This window comes from Ochotona curzoniae, unplaced genomic scaffold (assembly GCF_017591425.1).
Source record: "Ochotona curzoniae isolate NIBS_2020 unplaced genomic scaffold, NIBS_Ocur_1.0 contig_2688, whole genome shotgun sequence".
NCBI lineage: Eukaryota > Metazoa > Chordata > Mammalia > Lagomorpha > Ochotonidae > Ochotona > Ochotona curzoniae.
Genome location: NW_024465553.1, coordinates 26,719,130 through 26,737,012, shown reverse-complemented (window position 1 = coordinate 26,737,012; position 17,883 = coordinate 26,719,130). Strand labels below are relative to the sequence as shown.

At 39.0% G+C, this 17,883-nt stretch overlaps 1 protein-coding gene across 3 annotated transcripts in view; it reads left to right on the top strand.

Annotated features, from left to right (window-relative positions):
* The window catches only part of MNAT1 (MNAT1 component of CDK activating kinase), a 137,048-nt gene that overhangs the window by 82,662 nt on the left and 36,503 nt on the right, over positions 1-17,883 (top strand). For 2 of the 3 annotated variants that reach the window (XM_040975484.1, XM_040975486.1), the window contains one exon: positions 6,776-6,897. The exons of the other annotated variant lie outside the window; for it this stretch is intronic. In XM_040975484.1, the coding sequence (XP_040831418.1) occupies positions 6,776-6,897 (122 nt within the window). The remainder of the gene's footprint in view (positions 1-6,775; positions 6,898-17,883) is intronic. 3 annotated transcript variants of the gene reach the window in all.

Below are 17,883 nucleotides of genomic sequence, written 5' to 3'. Positions count from 1 at the left end.
TTTGTGGGTGTGGTCTTTGTATGTGTTTGCTTTAGCAAAAGCAAAATGTAATTGCTAAGCTTTTTATAGTATTTGTTGTTTCCTTTTAGGAGAGAAGAAATATAAAATCATGTATTTGCCTGTTTATTTTATGCAATGAGAGTGAATGATACAGTGATTCTTCATTTTGTAGTTAAATGCCCTCAATAGAGCCAGGATTAGCTAGGGTTTTTTTCTTTTCTTTTTTCTTTTTTTTTTGGTGGGGGAGGTGGCAAGAATTGTTATAAAAACATTTGTTATTTCATGAAACAAATGTTCCTGAAATACAGCAAATGCTTTACGAGCCGTGAAGGATTCAGGTCCATGGAAGAAATGATTTCTTCAGTTATTGGGTCTCTAAACTGGTATAAAAAAGTTTTTTAGTATTTTCACTGAGATTTAGTATCTTATTACATTTTAGTATGTTTTAGTGTTTTCACCGAAAAGTGTTTATGCTTGAAAGATTGTTAGTCGTACATGATATTTAGTTTGTCTTACATAGTGATGGGTTTTGCAGAGAAGTTCCAGCAATTTTGGCATTACATCCTGAAGTTTGGGGCACAGGTAACCGAATAATTTTGTTGATTGACTCAAGCCTCACGTGGAGAGACACAGTGACAATGCTTTCATGAAAAATTACTTTTCTCATTCCTAAAGAAATTGATCCAAATGCTATCTGCTTGAAATGCTATTTATAAAATCTCTGGTAGTTAATTTCTCCTACAAATTAACAAATTGTTTTTACGGAAGCACGTTTTGTCTCACCAAGTGGCCTCCTGGATGTTTTTTTCTGATCTTTTAATAGAAACAGATACGATTTGCTGGACGCTATGTTCTGTTGGCAACAAGTGATAGTTCAGTAGCAAGACAAGCATCAGAGAAAGAATGTAAAAATAATCCTTTTCAACACTACGTCATTTTTTTCAGTGCCCAAGGAAAAATGAAACCTATGACAACAGGCACAAAACAAAATAAATAGAATCTCTTCCTTGAACCCTGTGTTTCCTCGAAGCTATTGCTTTATCTTCCTGTTTTCATTATGTTATAATTTAATGAAAATAAGAGTCATCTTTGCCTAGTATTTCTCCTGTCTCCTGCTCTATTCTTTCTGGTCTGCCCTCTGTTCTCATTGCCGAACTGCAGGTTCTTATGCTGTTAACATTCCCTTCACTGGAAGTGCTGTTTCTTCCATGGGTCCAACTGAAGTAACACTGAGATGCCTGTCATAGTCAGTAGTGTCGCATCACACATTCATTTGTACTCAACTACAGTTGAGAACAACACCAAACTTGGGCAGTGGAGGTGATAATTAAAGAATGCCCGTCTTACCCCGATAAAAAGCTTTTTTCAAGCTTCGATGCTAAATGTAAGCTAAGCCCTTCATCTGATTCTCCACAAATGAAGCCATAATCAGTTCCACTGCTGGATGAAGAGACTTCATGAGTTGTGTTGATACAAAGACCTTCAGCCCATGGGGTGGCCTAGTGGCTAAATCCTTGCTTTGCATCTGCAGGGATCCCATATGAACACTGGTTCCTATCCTAGCTGCTCTACTTCCCTTCCAGCTCCCTGCCTGTGGCCTGGGAAAGCAGTCGAGGACGGCCCAAAGCCTTGGGACCCTGCACCCATGTGAGAGATCTGCAGGAAGCTCCTGGCTCCTGGCTTTGGATCGGCTCAGCTCTGGTCATGTGGCCACTTGGGGAGTGAATTGGTGGACAGAAGACCTTTCTCTCTGTCTTTCCTGCTCTCTGATAATCTGCCTTTCAATAAAAATAAAATCTGTAAAAAGAAAGAAGAAAGCTTCAGATATGCACAGAGCAATATGTAAAATACTGGGTTATATAAGGAATTTTTGAAAGGTTATTTTGACTTTTTTTCCCCTTTATTCTGAATTTAGCACCAATCCATGTCCTGCTTATAGGACTGTGCTGAGCTAAGTACTTCTCTTAGGACTCTGCTGGGTAATACTGGGCTCTTCCCTGTTTTAGGCATAGGACTAGCTGAAAAGCAGATATTAAATTAGCTTCTTTTTTCCTTTGTGTTTTTTTTTAATATTCAGATAACAGACATACATTTGTATGTAAATAATTGCAGTCAAAGCAGGTAAAGGAGAGGAAAGTGGTCATGGATTTGGAATCCACCTGTAGCCTGAGACCATGGTTTTGCATATGACCACAAATCTTTGTATATTTTTGTAGCAAGTTTCCTTGTGAGCCGAATTATATCTGAGGCAATAGAAAACAGTTTCTAGATATGGTTTCAAATATTCAGTATTTGGTTATAGCTGTGTTATGTAAGAAGCTTAATGTTTTCATAGTAAACTCGTAATTTTCTTTCAAATTTTCTAGTGTCAAAATATGTTTCTATTTAATTTTGAAATTCTTTCTCAAGAAATAATTTTTTAAATTGGTAGAAAATAACAGTCCCCAAAATAGAATTGGAATATTATCAGAGAATTTATTTCTGTGTAGTAATTTGAATATTAAATAATTTGTGTTCTTGGGGATGAGATTGCAAATGAATTTGGTTGGCAAATCTTCAGTGTAATTCCGCTGTACTGAGCAAGTTTTGATGCAGTTTCTTGGGCCAGTTTTCTGGCAATAGTTTTGGACATTTGACTTGGCCAACTGAGAGTTTAGCTTTTTAAGGCTATTTGTTTCCTGAGGGTGAACAAGAAAAAGCTTAAACCCCAACTAAATACGTGGGGAAATTCTCCTTTCATGTTTTGAAGCATGCCTTACATATTTGAATGAAGCTGAACATTGCCTAGGAGCTGGAAAATCGCGTTGCAGTTTTCAGTAATATGTAAGATGAAGTCTCTTACATATTTTAGAAAAGGTTTTTCTTTTAAATGAAGACGGATTTGGGGGAAAATTGGTAAACTATTAGGTACTACATTTCAAAAGACAAGGAGTGCTCATGAAGGCTGAATATGGAAGTAAATTGTCATTAGAATGATTTTCCTAGTAATATTTGAAGTTAAATTCTCGTCATTCCAGAGTGTTCTTGCAGAGGGGGACGGTAGCCCAGTGATTCTGGGAGAGTTGGGACTTCAGAAACAGTTGCCTTTATGCTCCCCCCCCCCCCATCCCTGGATGTCTCTGTGGTGTTTAGGTAAAGAAAGTATTGTGCAATGATTTGGGGAAAATTCAACTTATTTTTGTAATACTTTGTGAGGCACTGTTTTGTTTCCACTCAGTGGTCACGAACTCACAGCAGGTTAGACCTGCTGGTCCAGTCTCCCCACTCATTCCCCCGTTTCCCCTGCCCTCCTGGTAGATAAGGAAAATGGAGCTTAGAGAAACGGAGTGGCAGTGCCAGAGTGAGTACATAGTTTTCTCGTAGCATGCAGCGTCTTGTCCCTCATTTGTCCTTTTGCTGCTTACTGTAAATCTTGAAAGAAATTAGAGAAAGGCATTTATGTGAGGGGAGGGAGGAGGAATTGTACTTAGCATGAAATTATGTGCTACCAGGAAGTGATTACCATGCAGCTGTTCAGTGATGACAAGTTGCCATCACCCTGGAGTGACCGGAACAGCATTGTGTAAAAAGTGCTCTGCTCGTTCCTAAAATAAATCGAAAATAAGTGAATTACCAGAGAAATGTTGCTTAGAATAAAGCAGCTTGTGGACCAATTACGTGTGAGCCTGTACACATATGCACAGTTAAAATATATACACGCAAGGTATATGTATATATATGTATGTGTGCAATTTATAGAGCGGTCTAGAAATAGGAATATATATATACACACACAAAAAGGCATGTACTCACCTATTTAGTTATTTCAGAACATCCCTAATGGGTTTATCTAAAAGGCTTCCTACAGACACCCCTCTCCATGCAGTCTCTTGAATGTTAGTGATTTAATAGTGTGCGAAATACATTGATGGCATTTGGCAATGTGTCATTCATTTTTATGAAATTTTTAAAAGTCTCCCTCTCTCTGTCCTACTGCTTTTCCTGTTTTTGTTTGTTTGTTTGTTTGTTTTTCCCCACCTTCCTCCCTGCCTTTCTTTGGCAGTCAGCAACTGTAAGAAATAAAAGTAGAAGGCATACTTGTTTTTGTTACAAGACTTAGCAGGCCGACATCTCCCTGAGGGTAGAAGCTTGTCTCTTTTCTGTCCATTGCTCTTCTTTTCAGCTCCTAATGTGGTAGGTACTCTGTCACATTTGTTTTTTGAATATTAATGAATGCCACAGAGTAACTGCAATGTTTTGTTACTAGAAATGTTATTCAAATGAGTGCTTGAATGGCCAGAAAGCACATTCCCACCCTAGTGGTGGAAAGCAACCTGATTATACTTGGTAAGTGTTTATGCGTAATACGAGCTTTCTTAGGTTTATTAAAATAGAAAACATGTTCATTTACTGTTCCTGTAGCATTGATTCTACTACGTCAAGTGACTGTAAATGACTGGTCTCGTATACTGTTTTATTATTCATTGATATTACAAAATGTGGAGCAGCTCTTTGAAGGTATCGTTCCAGTTTTAGTGTCTGCGCTGCCGAAGCGAGCACTGGTGAAGATACCGTGTTGTGAAGCATCACATGAACGTAGAGCCTTGAGGTCTTTGGGGAGACAGATGCCAAACAAAATAATTATACAAAAACAGTTTAACAAACTCACATGACTCAGGTGTTGAAAAGGAGGAGTTTGTCCTGGTGATGAATGTTAGACAAGATAAAGAGCAGGTTGTTATAGGACTCTGTTTTACTTTGTGGCTCAACAATATACGCAGCAATGATACTAAATAGCTTTTTTGTTATTTTTGTAGGCAAAAATATAATTTTCTCATGTATGGCTGCTGTATTCTGTGTGTGTGTATTTTAGCACAGAAGTAATCTTTGTTTTCCTTTTATTTCAGAAGAATAATGTTTGTAGTGTATAGATAATCTGGTAAATCTCAATATTGTAAGCAATTTTTTTATTAGCTTTTAAAGTTCGTAAGAAAAGAGTGTCACTAAAAGTCTAGCCCAGGCAAATATTTCCTATTTGGCCTAGGAATTAATATGTCTGTTTCACACATCAGAGTGTTTGAGTTCAGTTCTTGCCTCTGGCTACCAGCTCCATTAATGTAGGGCTGGAGGCATCAGTGATGGCTCAGGTGATGGCTCCCTGCCGCTCTAGGTCCCCTTGAGTGCCCTGCTCCGTGGCAGGATGGGAGTGTGTGGCGGGGAGAGTCAGGAGTTGAAGGAAATTAGCCAGCAGGTGGAAGTGTAGGCTCCCTCTCTGTCTCTCTGCCTCTCAAAAACATTTTTGTTTGAAAGATTTTATTTTTATTTGAATCACGTAGAGAAGAAGAAAAAGAGGTATCTTCCAACTGTTGGTTCACTGAAATGACCTCAATGGCTGGAGCTGAGTCGATCTAAAACCAGGAGCTTCCTTCAGGTCTCCTACTCGCGTACAGGGACCCAGGCGCTTAACCCATCTTCTACTGCTTTCCAGGGCCACAGGCAGGGAGCTGAGTTGGAAGAGGAGCAGCCTGGATATGAACTGGCATCCATATGGGATGTTGGTGCCAGAAGTGGAGGCTTAGCTCACCATGCTACATCACTGGCCCCTCAATTAAAACAGAACAAACCCAACCCAACCCAACCCAACCCAACCCAACCAAACCAAACCAAACCAAACCAAACCAAACCAAAACAATACAGTTCCCATATGAATGCTTTCATCATTCTTTCTCTTGGCATTTCAGATGTTTGTATGTTTTTCTAAATGGAAATAAGCTGAACTGTAGAAGCTCTTTCCACGTTTGCTTGTATAGTTGACTAGTAAATGATTGAAATACAGTACAGAGGGGTCTAAGCTATAACTTAGAGAAGAAATAAAGACTCAATTTTTTTCTATTCCAGGGTAGTAAAAACATTAATTACATTATTGAGTATGCATTTCTGGGTGCTGTTGTTACCTAAATGTGTATGATTTTCTATGGCTTTTGTGTTAAATTTTACCCCTTTTTTATTTACACAGAATCCAACAACAATGGAAAGGGCCTCAGCTCTGTGTTACGTGAGAAGTTTTGAAAGTCAGCAAAAAAAATTTTTTTTTTAAGATTTATTTTTATTTTTATTGGAAAGGCAGATATACAGAGAGGAGAGACAGAGAGGAAGATCTTCCGTCCGATGATTCACTCCCCAAGTGAGTGCAACTGCCAATGCTATGCCGATCCAAAGCCAGGAGCCTCTTCTGGGTCTCCCATGCGGGTGCAGGGTCCCAAAGCTTTGGGCCGTCCTCGACTGCTTTCCCAGGCCACAGGCAGGGAGCTGGATGGGAAGTGGGTCTGCTGGGATAGAACCAGCGCCCATATGGGATCCTGGGCGTGCAAGGCGAGGACCTTAACCACTTGCGCCACCGCGCCGGGCCCAGTTTTATTTGTTTTTATGAAAGAGTAGTCGAGAAGAAAGGGATAGAGAGATCTTCCAGCTGCCGTTTCACTTCCCAAATGGCTGTAATGAGCAGTGGTAGGCCAGACCCGACTAGGAGCCTCTTCTGGGTCTCCTGTGTGAGTGAAGGGCCCCATGACTCCTCTGTGTATTGAAGGCCGTAGGCAGGAAGATGGATTGGAAGTGGAGCATCTGGTGCCCAGCTGGGATGATAGTGCCTCAGGTGGCAGGTATACTTGTGTGCAGCAATGCTAGCCCCTAAATGGGTATTTTAAATGTGAGGAACTTGGTTCATGTGTAAAAGGACTATAATTGGGAAACAATATGTCAGTTATATTAAAAGATATTTTCTTCTTTTTTCTAACAGAGTCAACATATTTCATTGGCACCTATTCAGAAGCTTGAAGAAGCTCTGTATCAATACCAGCCCCTGCCGATAGAGACATGTGGACCGCCGGTTCCTGAGATTGAATTGCTGGGAAGACTTGGGTGAGTGTCCAGGAGAGGTTTCCCTTGGGAGTTCAGAGCTTTGTGCGTGCTGTGTCTTACCTCACAGCTCAATATGTTTAGGTACTCAGTTTATACAACTTTCATTCTTTTGCAAAAGAGTTAATGATGCTTAATATTGTTTATTTGGTACATTAGCTTTTTTGTGTAATTGTAAGATCTCTTAAAATTGAGACTGGGTTGCCTTAGTTTCTTTTTAAGGTTGTCTTTGGCTGTCCTATTGAAATGGCTTTTCGTGGAAAGGTCACCAGGTATGTTTTTGGAAAGTGGAGCTGGAGGCCAGTGTGTGGAGGATCTGGTGAAATCGCCACCTGCATCACATATGGGGCACTGGTTCGATTCTGGCTGCTTCCTTTTCAATGTATGTCGCTGCTAATATGCCTAGAAATAGTGGAAAATGATGCAAGTCTCCAGGTTCCTGTCAACCACATGGGTTCCCTGAGGAAGCGCCTGGCTCCTGGGTTCTGCCTGGCCTGTGGCTGGCTGTGGTGGCCATTTGGTTGTAAACCCATAGATGGGCGAGCTCTCTCCTTTGACCCTATCCATTCCCTCTCTTACACTTCCTGTTCCCTCTCTCTGTGTATTTATGCCTTTTCAATGAAATAAATGCCTTTAAATGAAATAAAGCTTAAAAAGAGAAAAAGAGCTGGGACTTAATTTAGACAGTAGTAAGGCAGTGAAAGTATGAGCGGGACATGTTGCCACTAAAATAGATAGAGTTACCCCTATATGAAGTGAAACTACATCTATGAAACACGAGTCACAAAACACAGTTTATGAAACGCGTTGTAATGTAGAATAGGCCCAAAGGTTCAGTGTTCCTACGCGCTCATTTTAGAAATGAACCTAGGATCATGGCTTTTGTATGTGCTAGAATAGTCTCCGTGTGTCTTGCGAACAAGTGGATGCCTGTAACCTTGAAGACTACAAGCACAAAAAAACTGCTGAGTGGAGCAAATAATTTCTTGGTCCAAGTTTGTTTTTTAACTCATAAAATTGGTGGAAGACCGATCTAGATCCTGTGGGCTCTTTCTTTAACCTTTGAAAAAAAATTGCATCATTATTGCTTAAAGGCAAATAGAGCGCTCCTTTCTGCTTGTTCATTCCCTAGATAGTCGTAGATGCCAAGGCTAAGAGCGAGTCAAGGCAAAACCGGCGCTTGAAATTCAATTCATGTCTTCCCCGTTGGGTGACAGAGAGCAAGTTGTGTAAGCCGTTACTGCTGCTTCTGAATCTCCACAGTAGTGAGAAAGTGAAGAGTTGATGCGAGGTATATCAAACTTTAGTACATGGTGTGAGTGTCTTCACTGTTAGGTTAAATGTTCCCCTTTATTCTTTAAGTGTGACACTGATTTGTCCCTGTGTCACAGTTAATCATAGGAGTATCATTCTTTTATTTTTATTTGAAATGCAGTGTTACATAGGGAAGACGAGTATAATTCTTTTACCATGTTGCTAAATTCAGTTTGCTGATATTTCTCTGAGGATTTTTGAATCAGTGTTCACAGACGTTGATCCATAGTGGTGTTTTTTTTTCTCCCAGCCTTTTGGGAATATACTCAACAGATAAAAGTTGTGCATGTTCAAGGTGTATAATATTGTGTAATGATTATCATGTGAAATAGCTGACATATTCATGATCTCACATAGGAGCTTACTTTAATCCTTTGTTTCTTTTTTTAAAATTTTGTGGTGAGGTTACTGATAGTTAAGGTCACTTTTGACAAATACATTGTACTTTAGCTATTGTCATTATGTTGTGCTTTTGTCATTATGTAGTACTTTTTTTTTTTTTTATCAGCTGATTTGTGCTGTTTCCCCAGCACTCCCCTCTTCCCCTGCTCCTTGACCTGTGATAGTCATTGTTTTACTTTCTGGTTCTGTTTCTTCAACTTGTTACGTCCCGGATCACATTAGTTCACTTTTTATGACTTTAAAATACTCATGAAGAGGAGTTACTTTGGGAAAGAAAATGTTTATTTCATATTAGAATTTGACTTTACAGGATCAGTTGGCCTCATAGTCCAACCCTGTGGAAGTTGATTAATTATGATTATGATGGCAATAATTACATTGACAGTCAGGAAAGTATAGAGAGAGAGACCTAGGCTGAACTTAAATATAACATACTGCTATTTCTCAGGAGAACCTTCTCTTGAAGGCATATCCTCACTTACGCAGATATCCCATTGGCCCACCTCTTTATTAGATCAAATGTGCATTCTTAACCTGTCAACTGTTAACATTAAGATGTAAGACTTTAAACAACTTCATTAGTTTTAGGGACACAAATCATGTACTTTTCTGAACATACGTGTAAGTAAGATCATGGTTATTTTTCTTTTTGTGGTTGATCAATTTTGCTTATTTTAATGATCTTCAGGTTCATTCATGTTGTCATAAGTGACAGGATTGCTTTCTTTTAAGATTGCATAACTTTCCATTTGAAATGCACACACAGAAATATGTGCCTTCATTCAAGGCAGCCACTTAAGTTGCTTTGATGTTTTGGCTGTTATGAAAAATACTTCTGTGAGTGTGTGATCTCACTGAGTAACTGATTTCACTTACTTTTGGAATAAAAATGGGATGAGGGATTGTTCCATTATCTTGTAGTTCTATTTTTAATGAAAAAAAAAAAAAACCCTAGTTTTCATTTATTTAAAGGAAGTGGGAGGGAAGAGAGATCTTCCACCTGCTAGCTCACTCCCAGATACCTGTTGTAATATCCTGCCCTGGTCCGGGCTGCAGCTTGGAACATGAAACTCAGCTTGGGTCTTCCACATGAGAGATAGGAACCAAATTGCTTAGGCCTTCACTGCCGCCTCCAAGAATACACAGTGGTGGGAAACTGGATTGCAAGTGGAGCAGAGGTTTGAATCAAGTACTCTCCAATATATTGAAACTCTAAGCAGCATTTTTGACTGCTTTGCCCATTGTCTGCCCCTATTTTTAATTTTTTAAGGAATTACTGTACTGTTTTCCATAAAGGCTGTTACAGCTAATGTGCTAACAGTGTATTATGGTTCCCTGTTCTCAGTAGCTTGCTGGCCAGTGTTATCTATTGCCTTTTTGATGACAGTCATCTCAACAGATATGAGATAATCTTGATTCTGATTTTGGTTTTTATTTTCATAATGATTGATAATGCTAGGCACCATATCAAAATCCTGTTGTCCATTTACATGCTGTCTGGATAAGAAGGTCTATTTAGGTACTTGGCCCAATTTTAATTGGATTTTCACCCAATTTTATGCCCAATTTATGTTGAGTTTTTTATGTATTAGATATTAACTACTTAGTGGATATATGACTTGTAAGTAATCTTCCCCTGGTCTCTAGGTTGCCTTTTCATTTTGTTGTTTGTTTCTTTGCTATGCATGAGTTTTTTAGTTTGGTGTAATTCCATTTGTTTCTTTTTGGTTTTGTTGCCTCACTTTTGGTATGATAAACAAAATATATCATTTTTAAGTCTTGTGTTACTGTTGCAGGAAATTTCAGTAAATAAAGGACAACATACACATACACACACAAACACACAAAAGCTATGTGTCATGATGCCTTGTTCTTTTTGCTTTCTTAAAATGGTTCTAAGGGGTCATGCCTATCTTGACTTGATGGTTTTCTGTATGGTGTAAGAAAATGGCCTAGTTATCATTGTTCTTTCCCATGTACTCCCCAAGTGACTGCAGTGGCCGGAGCTGAGCTGAACCAAAGACAGGAGTCAGGTGTTTCTTCCTGGTCTCCTATTAGGGAAGACCATCCTCTACTGCCTTCCCAGGCCACAATCAGGGGGCTGGATGGAAATTAGAACAGCCAGAATATTAACCCGTGCCCATATGGGATCCCAATGCATGCAAGGTGAAGATTTAGCCACTAGGCTACTGTGCAGGGTACAGTTCCAAGATAATTAGGCACGATTCTAAGATAGTTGTATTTCCTTTTTCTTTCCCTCCTTCCTTAGTAGGAGATAACTTTTTCATAGGCTGGTTTCATTTTCACTGGGCAGATTCCCAGGAGTGGAATGTCTGGGTCATATGATAGCTGTATGTTTTTATCTACACACCATTTTCCACAGTGATTGTACTCATTTCCATTCCCACCAGCAGTATATTAGGGTAATTTTCCCCCACTTCTCTAACAATAGTTAACTTTTTGTTGTTGTTAACATCTATTCCAAAAGGAGTGAGATAGGAGTGTGTGTTGGAGGGGGGTGGGGGTGGTCATGTATGTATTATTTTACACTTCCCTGGTGGCTAGTGATCTTGGACATTTTTTCACGATGGTGTTTTGAATTTTACTTCTGAAAAATTCTTGTTTATGTATTTGTCCGTTTCTTAACTGAATTGTTTTGTTGTTGAGTTTTTTTAAATCTCTTTCTAGATCTTGGATATTAATCCATTATCATCTGCATAATTTATTTTCTCCCACCATGACTGTTGTCTTTGCAATGCCAAAGCTTCTCAGCTTGGTTAACCATTTGTCTTTTTTTTTTTTTCTTAACATTATGTCTTCTTGGATTTTTCTTAATCTCACATTTTAATAAATTTCCATGTTAGTCACATACTTATATAGTGAAGCATTAAAAATGATAAAACATTTATCATGTATAAGGTTTTTTTAAATATACAAAGCAACATTTATTTAAGAAAGCGAGAGAGGGGTCTCCTTCTACAGTGACAAGAGGGGCAATAAGGGAGGGAAAAATGAGAAAATTTGAGAAGGAGAAAGATCTCTTGCATAGCAAGAGGAGGGGGCTCCAAGGAAGGCAAACCCCAAGGAAATGGTGGAAATGGTGTCTTTCATGCACCAGCTCGGGGAGGGAGGGTCCCAAATGAGTCACTCAAAGGACAGAAAGAGGAAAAACTCACAGTGAGCAGCTAAGTCTGTCACCTTGCCCAGAACAAAAGGACTGCAGAGGGGTGGGACTGGTGGCTTCCTCCTAAGCTTCTGATGCCAAGTTGAAAACTCCATCTCATTGACAGTAAACAGTGATGGTATTAGTATGGGCCCTGTCTCTATGTGTAAGGTTTTAAGGCAGGGTATAAAAGTAGCTTTGAAAATTTAAGTAATTTGGTCTATTTCAAGAGTTAAAGCTTTACCTAAACCCAGAACCAACTTCTGTTTGGCATCTTGCATTTTCTGTGTAAATAAGTATAATATAGGTAAGCCTAAAAAGTAAACATAGCGTTCACAGTTCCGTGTGAACATATTGATTTTACTCTGTGACTTTGTTTGTTCTGTAAAATTTTAAAGATAAAATATCTTTCCATAAAATACGTTCTTCAGTGTTTCTGATATACAAAGGTAAATGAAGCCATTTGTTACATAAATTCTGTAGGATGAAATTTCAGACAAAATAATTTATTAATTTCATATGGAACCTATTTGTATATTTCTTTGTGATAGAGTTTTGTAACAAAGTGCATATGTTCATTTCTGTGTTCTGTTGGCGTAATTACATGTAAGCTCTGTACTATCAATCACAAAGCTTTAAACTGGAATGGTTTAATGTCTCGAGTCACCAAACGAGCATTATTTAGCTATTAGAGTATCAGTAATTGCCATGACTACAATTGGTAATTAGAAATCAATTTCTTATTTTAGTGCCTGTCAGTTTTGTTATCTTATGCGGCTACATTGAAAAAAAAAACAGCTTGTTGCCCGAAAGTCACTAAGGAATGAATTCACTGCCATTATTGACAAAGGAATAAAGGAAATAGTTAACTCTAAAGGGAATAGAATTGATTAGGATCCAGAAAAGTAGAAGACCCATCTTGGTAACCCAGCAAGGTACTTGTCATGGTTTTCTTTTGGTCTTGAATATTGATCCGCTGTTACTTTCCATGTCAGGAACTTGAGACTGTATGTTGAACATTGGGTTCACTCCCCAAATGGCTGCAACGGCCAGAGCTGAACCAGTCCGAAGTAGGAGCCGGGAGCTTCCTCTGGGTCTCCCACACTTGTGTAGGGTGCCAAGGCTTAAAGCCATCCTCTGCTGTTTTCCCAAGCCAGAGACATGGAACTGGATAGGAAAAGTAGCAGGCAAGACACAGACCAATGCCCAAATGGGATCCCGGCACTGACCAAGCAAGAATCTAGCCATTGTGCCAGGCCCAAGAAAGGTTTTTTTTATTTTGTAACATTCTTCTTGTCTTTCGTTTTAAGTACTCCCTTATCATCACTAAATAATATTTTCTCATGTATTGATCTGATTAAATCTGTTGTTAATATCCTTTCATAGGTTGCCATCCTCTTCATGATCTGACTCTTCATCCAGCCTTTCTTATACTTTGTACTTGCTAAGAATCTCATGGGGTTTCATATATTTTTGTCACATTGCACAAGATGTTTTATTTCTTGCACTCTTTAAAATGACTTAATTTTATTTCTTTGAACGGGAGACAGAGCAGCAGGTCTCCTGTGCGCTGGTCCAGTCCGGTTCTTGCTGTGTCAGACACTCATCTCCGTTTCATCTTTGTGACAGCATCCTCCCGGTCCTCTCCCCTCTTCCCTCTCGCTTTGAGTCGTTTGCTTGCTCCATCCCCTCTTCTATTTGGATAGAATTATTTTCCTTTTTGTGTGTTAACCAGACAAATGGTATAGCTATGAGTTAACCCTTGAAAGCTTTCACTTTTTCTTTTAGTTTTTTATTCTGCTCATATTGCTTATAACATAGCGTCTCTAAGCAGTGAGGTATATCGGTGTGGTGCTTGTTCAGCTTACAGAGTCCTAAACCAGCACAAAACTTTGTGTGTTGTTTGTATTCTTATTTTTCTATAGCTTAAAATTTTTTGAAGATTTATTTTATTTTTATTGGAAAGTTAGATTTACAGAGTGAGAGAGAATTAGAGAAAGATCTTCTATCAGCTGGTTCACTCCCCAAGTAGCCGCAACAGCCGGAGCTGAGCTGATCCTAAGCCAGGAGCTTCTGCCGGGTCTCCCCACATGGGTGCAGCGTCCCAAGGTTTTGGACTGCTTTCCCAGGCCACAAGCAGGGAGCTGGAAGGGAAGTGGAGCAGCAGGGATACAAACCAGCACCCACTGGAATCCCAGGCATGCCAGGCAAGGAGTTTAGCCACTAGGCTTCCGCACCAGGCCCGTAGCTTGGATTTTTAAAAACTTATTAACCTGCTTGGGATTTAGTGTAAGCAGGAATGAAATAATATCTATAATTTTTAACATAGTAATTTATTTAATAGTCTTCATTTACATGTTGCTATTCTACCACATATGAAATCTTAACTAAAATTTTTTCTCTGCTGCCCTTTGTTTCCTCAATTTTATGTTTCAGGATTTTTTTTTTACAGTATCATATTACTAATAATTGTTTCTGTTTGTTTATTTAGTTAGTTATTCATTTCAATGGCACGTTGTACAAGGAGTGGGAGAGACAGACAGCTTCTATCCACTGGTACACCTGTGAGTGGATGCATGGGCCAGGGCTGGGCCATACCGAAACCAGGAGCCAGGAGCTTCTTCTAGATGTTGCCTCCCACATGGGTGCAGGTGCCCACGCACTTGAATCATCTTCTGCTGCCTTTCCAGACATATTAGTAGGGGGCTGGATCAGAAGTGGAGCCGCCAGGACTCAAACCAGTGCCCTGATGGGATGCTGAAACTGCCAGTATTAGCTCTATCTTCTATGCCACAGCGATGGTTCTGTATTATTAGTATTTTAAATCATGGTGTTTGCTTCCTGTTGTTGTATATATCAAAGTACCACACCCATAGTCACTTTAACAGCATCTGTTTGGTGTCTTACTTATGATCAATTTCTGTGAGTGCAAAGTGTGCCTCCCGTGCTCCGCTGTTTCCCCAGGCTGCGTTCAGGCATCGCCGGGCCCCGGGCTCTGGCTCTTTCACAGCGTTTGTCTTTGGGCAGATTTCAGTCCTTTTTGGTGAACAACTCTTGGAGCTTCCTTCTTCTACGCCGTCAGGAGAAATACCTCTTTCTCAAAAAAATCGGATTAAACCGGTCTCACTCAAATAACTCCTTTTTTTAAATTAACCTACAGCTCACTTATTTGGGAGATCAGGTCATCTGCAAAACACCTTTAGGTATATAATAGAATCCTAAGGAACAAATCAGTCACACTTAGGGTTCAACTCACACTAAATGAATGGGAATTATGCAAGATGCACAGTGCGTGTCAGAATTCTGCCTCGTATGGGTGGGATGGTCTTCCCTTGTCACTTCTTCCAAATTTTCCTAGTGTTTTTATACATTTACTTTTCCAAGTAAATTTGTTGCCCAGACCACTTTGTAGTTTTTGAAGTTTTTTTGTACAAACCAACCCAATGAAAAGATACCCAATGACGATAACGTAGCCGTCATTAAGTCTAAATAAAAATCAGATACCATCACTCGTTTGGGAGTTTTACCTGGAATTACTTGAAACTTGTAAGAATGGACATCGGATATGCATTTAGTCTTCATATACCTCACACATTTTCATGGAAATTTTTGTTATATTGTATATTGTCATATATAACAAACACATTGTACATTACAACCCGGTATTTTTATATTGAATGTCATATTGTTATGTATTGTGTGGGTTGTTGCAGTAAATTTTTACTGAATTTTCTTGCTAGTTCTTAGTGCCTTATGTGAAAGCTCTTAAATATGTTTTTGGGAATTTAATAGTTTTCCTGAACTCTAGTGGTTTTAATAATTCCACTAAATGAATATCTGGAATTTTATTTGGGCATCAATTAGCCAGATAAAAGTTTTTAAAAATGCTGTCTTTTACACTTCAATTTCATTATTTTACTGCGTTTGACTGGATGCTCTAGACCTGGTGTCATATAATTCTGATAACTGCAGTTTATTTCCTCTGATTTTTTCTGACTGCCTAAGTGTTTAATCATGAAGTGTCCAGTCAGCCTTATCAGTGGCTTACATGCAGAGTATTTTAAACATCATATTGAAAAAGTTTATATCATTAGTAATACACTTAAACCTCATTCCTTCTTGATGAACAACTCTTGGGGCTTCCTTCTTCTACGCCATCAGGAGAAAAACCTTTAAAGTTTAAGTGTGTTATTGGACTGCTTCCCATTTGAAATAGTTGAGAAAGGGTCAGTCTTGGCTAACAGTGTTTTTGAGCTCACCGTTCAAGAAATCTGTTGTAAGGGTAACAAAGTTGATGGCAATCTTTAGTACCTGAAAAACTTTACAACTTAAGAAACTGTTTTATCAGCTCCGTTAAACGATTTAAACACATAATTCAGTGAATTTTAATTGCATACAATGAGCCCCACGCCAATCCGGAGAGAAAATATTTCTGTCATCTGCTGTCACTAGGATTGTGCTTTTTCTAGAAGTAGAATTTTTTGTAGGAAAGTGCTACTTCTGTTCAAAAGTTTCCAAAAGACAGTGTGGTGTTTTGTGTACTCTTTCTAGGTTAAGGTTTTTGCCTACTAGGTTGTTACATATGACTTGCCTAAGAAAGGAATAAAGGGGTGTGTGTGTGTGTGTGTGTGTGTGTGTGTGTGTGTGTGTCTGTGTAGTTTTTGATGGTTCCTGTTTAAGTTAGTGTTTTAGTCTCATAGAAGTCTCAAGAATATCAGAACAACAAATAATAAAGAAAAACGGAAAATTAGTGAAAAGGAACATAATGTGAACTGCGTGTCCTATATAGTTTGTGTTATATCTGGCTGAAACTATTTAAGCATTGCTAAATTAACTCTTTTTGCTAAGCCGTGACAACAGTACATCTTTAGTACCTGTTTTTGTTGGCATTTCAAGTAGAAATCAACACATACATTAACATGAACCTTGGTGCTTAAAGTTGTAGTCTGACTCTAGTCTGGTAAGTTTTAAATCTTTTTTATTATGCAGTCATGGAAAAAAATATGTTTCTGCTTGAAGCAGTTGTCAAACAAGCTTCTTTCATCAGCAGTCAGACAGAGGGCAGCTGAATGGGGCTGTTTAGTCTAGAGTAAATGCTCATGAGATTGCAAGGTCACTGAGGAAATGTAATTACGCAGTGATTCCAGAATAGTTTGTATGAAAGTGAGGATTTTTCACGATATTAAATCGCGATAGTAATTAAAACTATATAAAATGAAATAGATTCCAAAATTGGTCTCAGAAAAGCGGTGCTAAATAAACTAAATGATAATTGTGAAATACAGTTTTCATTCAGATTTTTTACAGTACTCTAAAAAATCAACCTCAGCTTATTAATGGAATTTAGTTATTTTTTCCCAAATCACTATAAAATTGTTTCAGAATCTGCAGGCCTTGTATTTAATTGTCTCCACTGGGAAATGAAAACTCCTGGCATTTAGCCAGACTGGTCTGAGAAACTATTGATTCTTACTATAGTGTTTCCTTTCTTCCCATCATTCATATGCTTATCACTCAGCAAATATTATGAAGTGTGTACCACGTGTCCTTTCTCGTTTGTGTATTGAGAAAATTAAGCAGTGAACAAAATAGGAAAGAAAATGTCTGCTATCCTGAAGCTTATATTCTGTTGGGCTAACCCCACAATAAAAGTGCATTATTGAATCTGTTAGATGATGTGTTGGGTTTTTCCAGAAAAACGGAATCACTCGGATATATCTGTGTAAGAGAAGATTTATTTGGCAAATTGGTTCACGTGACCAAGGAGGCCAAGAAGTCCCGTGACACGCTGTCTGGAAGCTGGGGAACCGGGGTAAAGCTAATGGTGTTTTAGTATGAATCCAAAGCCCTGAGAACCAAGGAGGCGGGTTGAGGCTGGAGGCCTCAGATCACGGCTGAGTTGTTAGACGCAGGAGTCTGGAGTCCCAGTGTGTGAGTGCCGGAGAAAAGGAATGTCCGTGCTCCGGAAGAGAAAGTAGCGTTGTCTTTCCTTCAGATAGTGGATTGGATGCTGCCTGCCCACACTGGTCTGCAGATTTAAATTCCAGTGTCTTCTGGAGCACCCTCGCAGACGCCCCAGCGATGCTGTTTTACCAGCTATTGGGGCATCC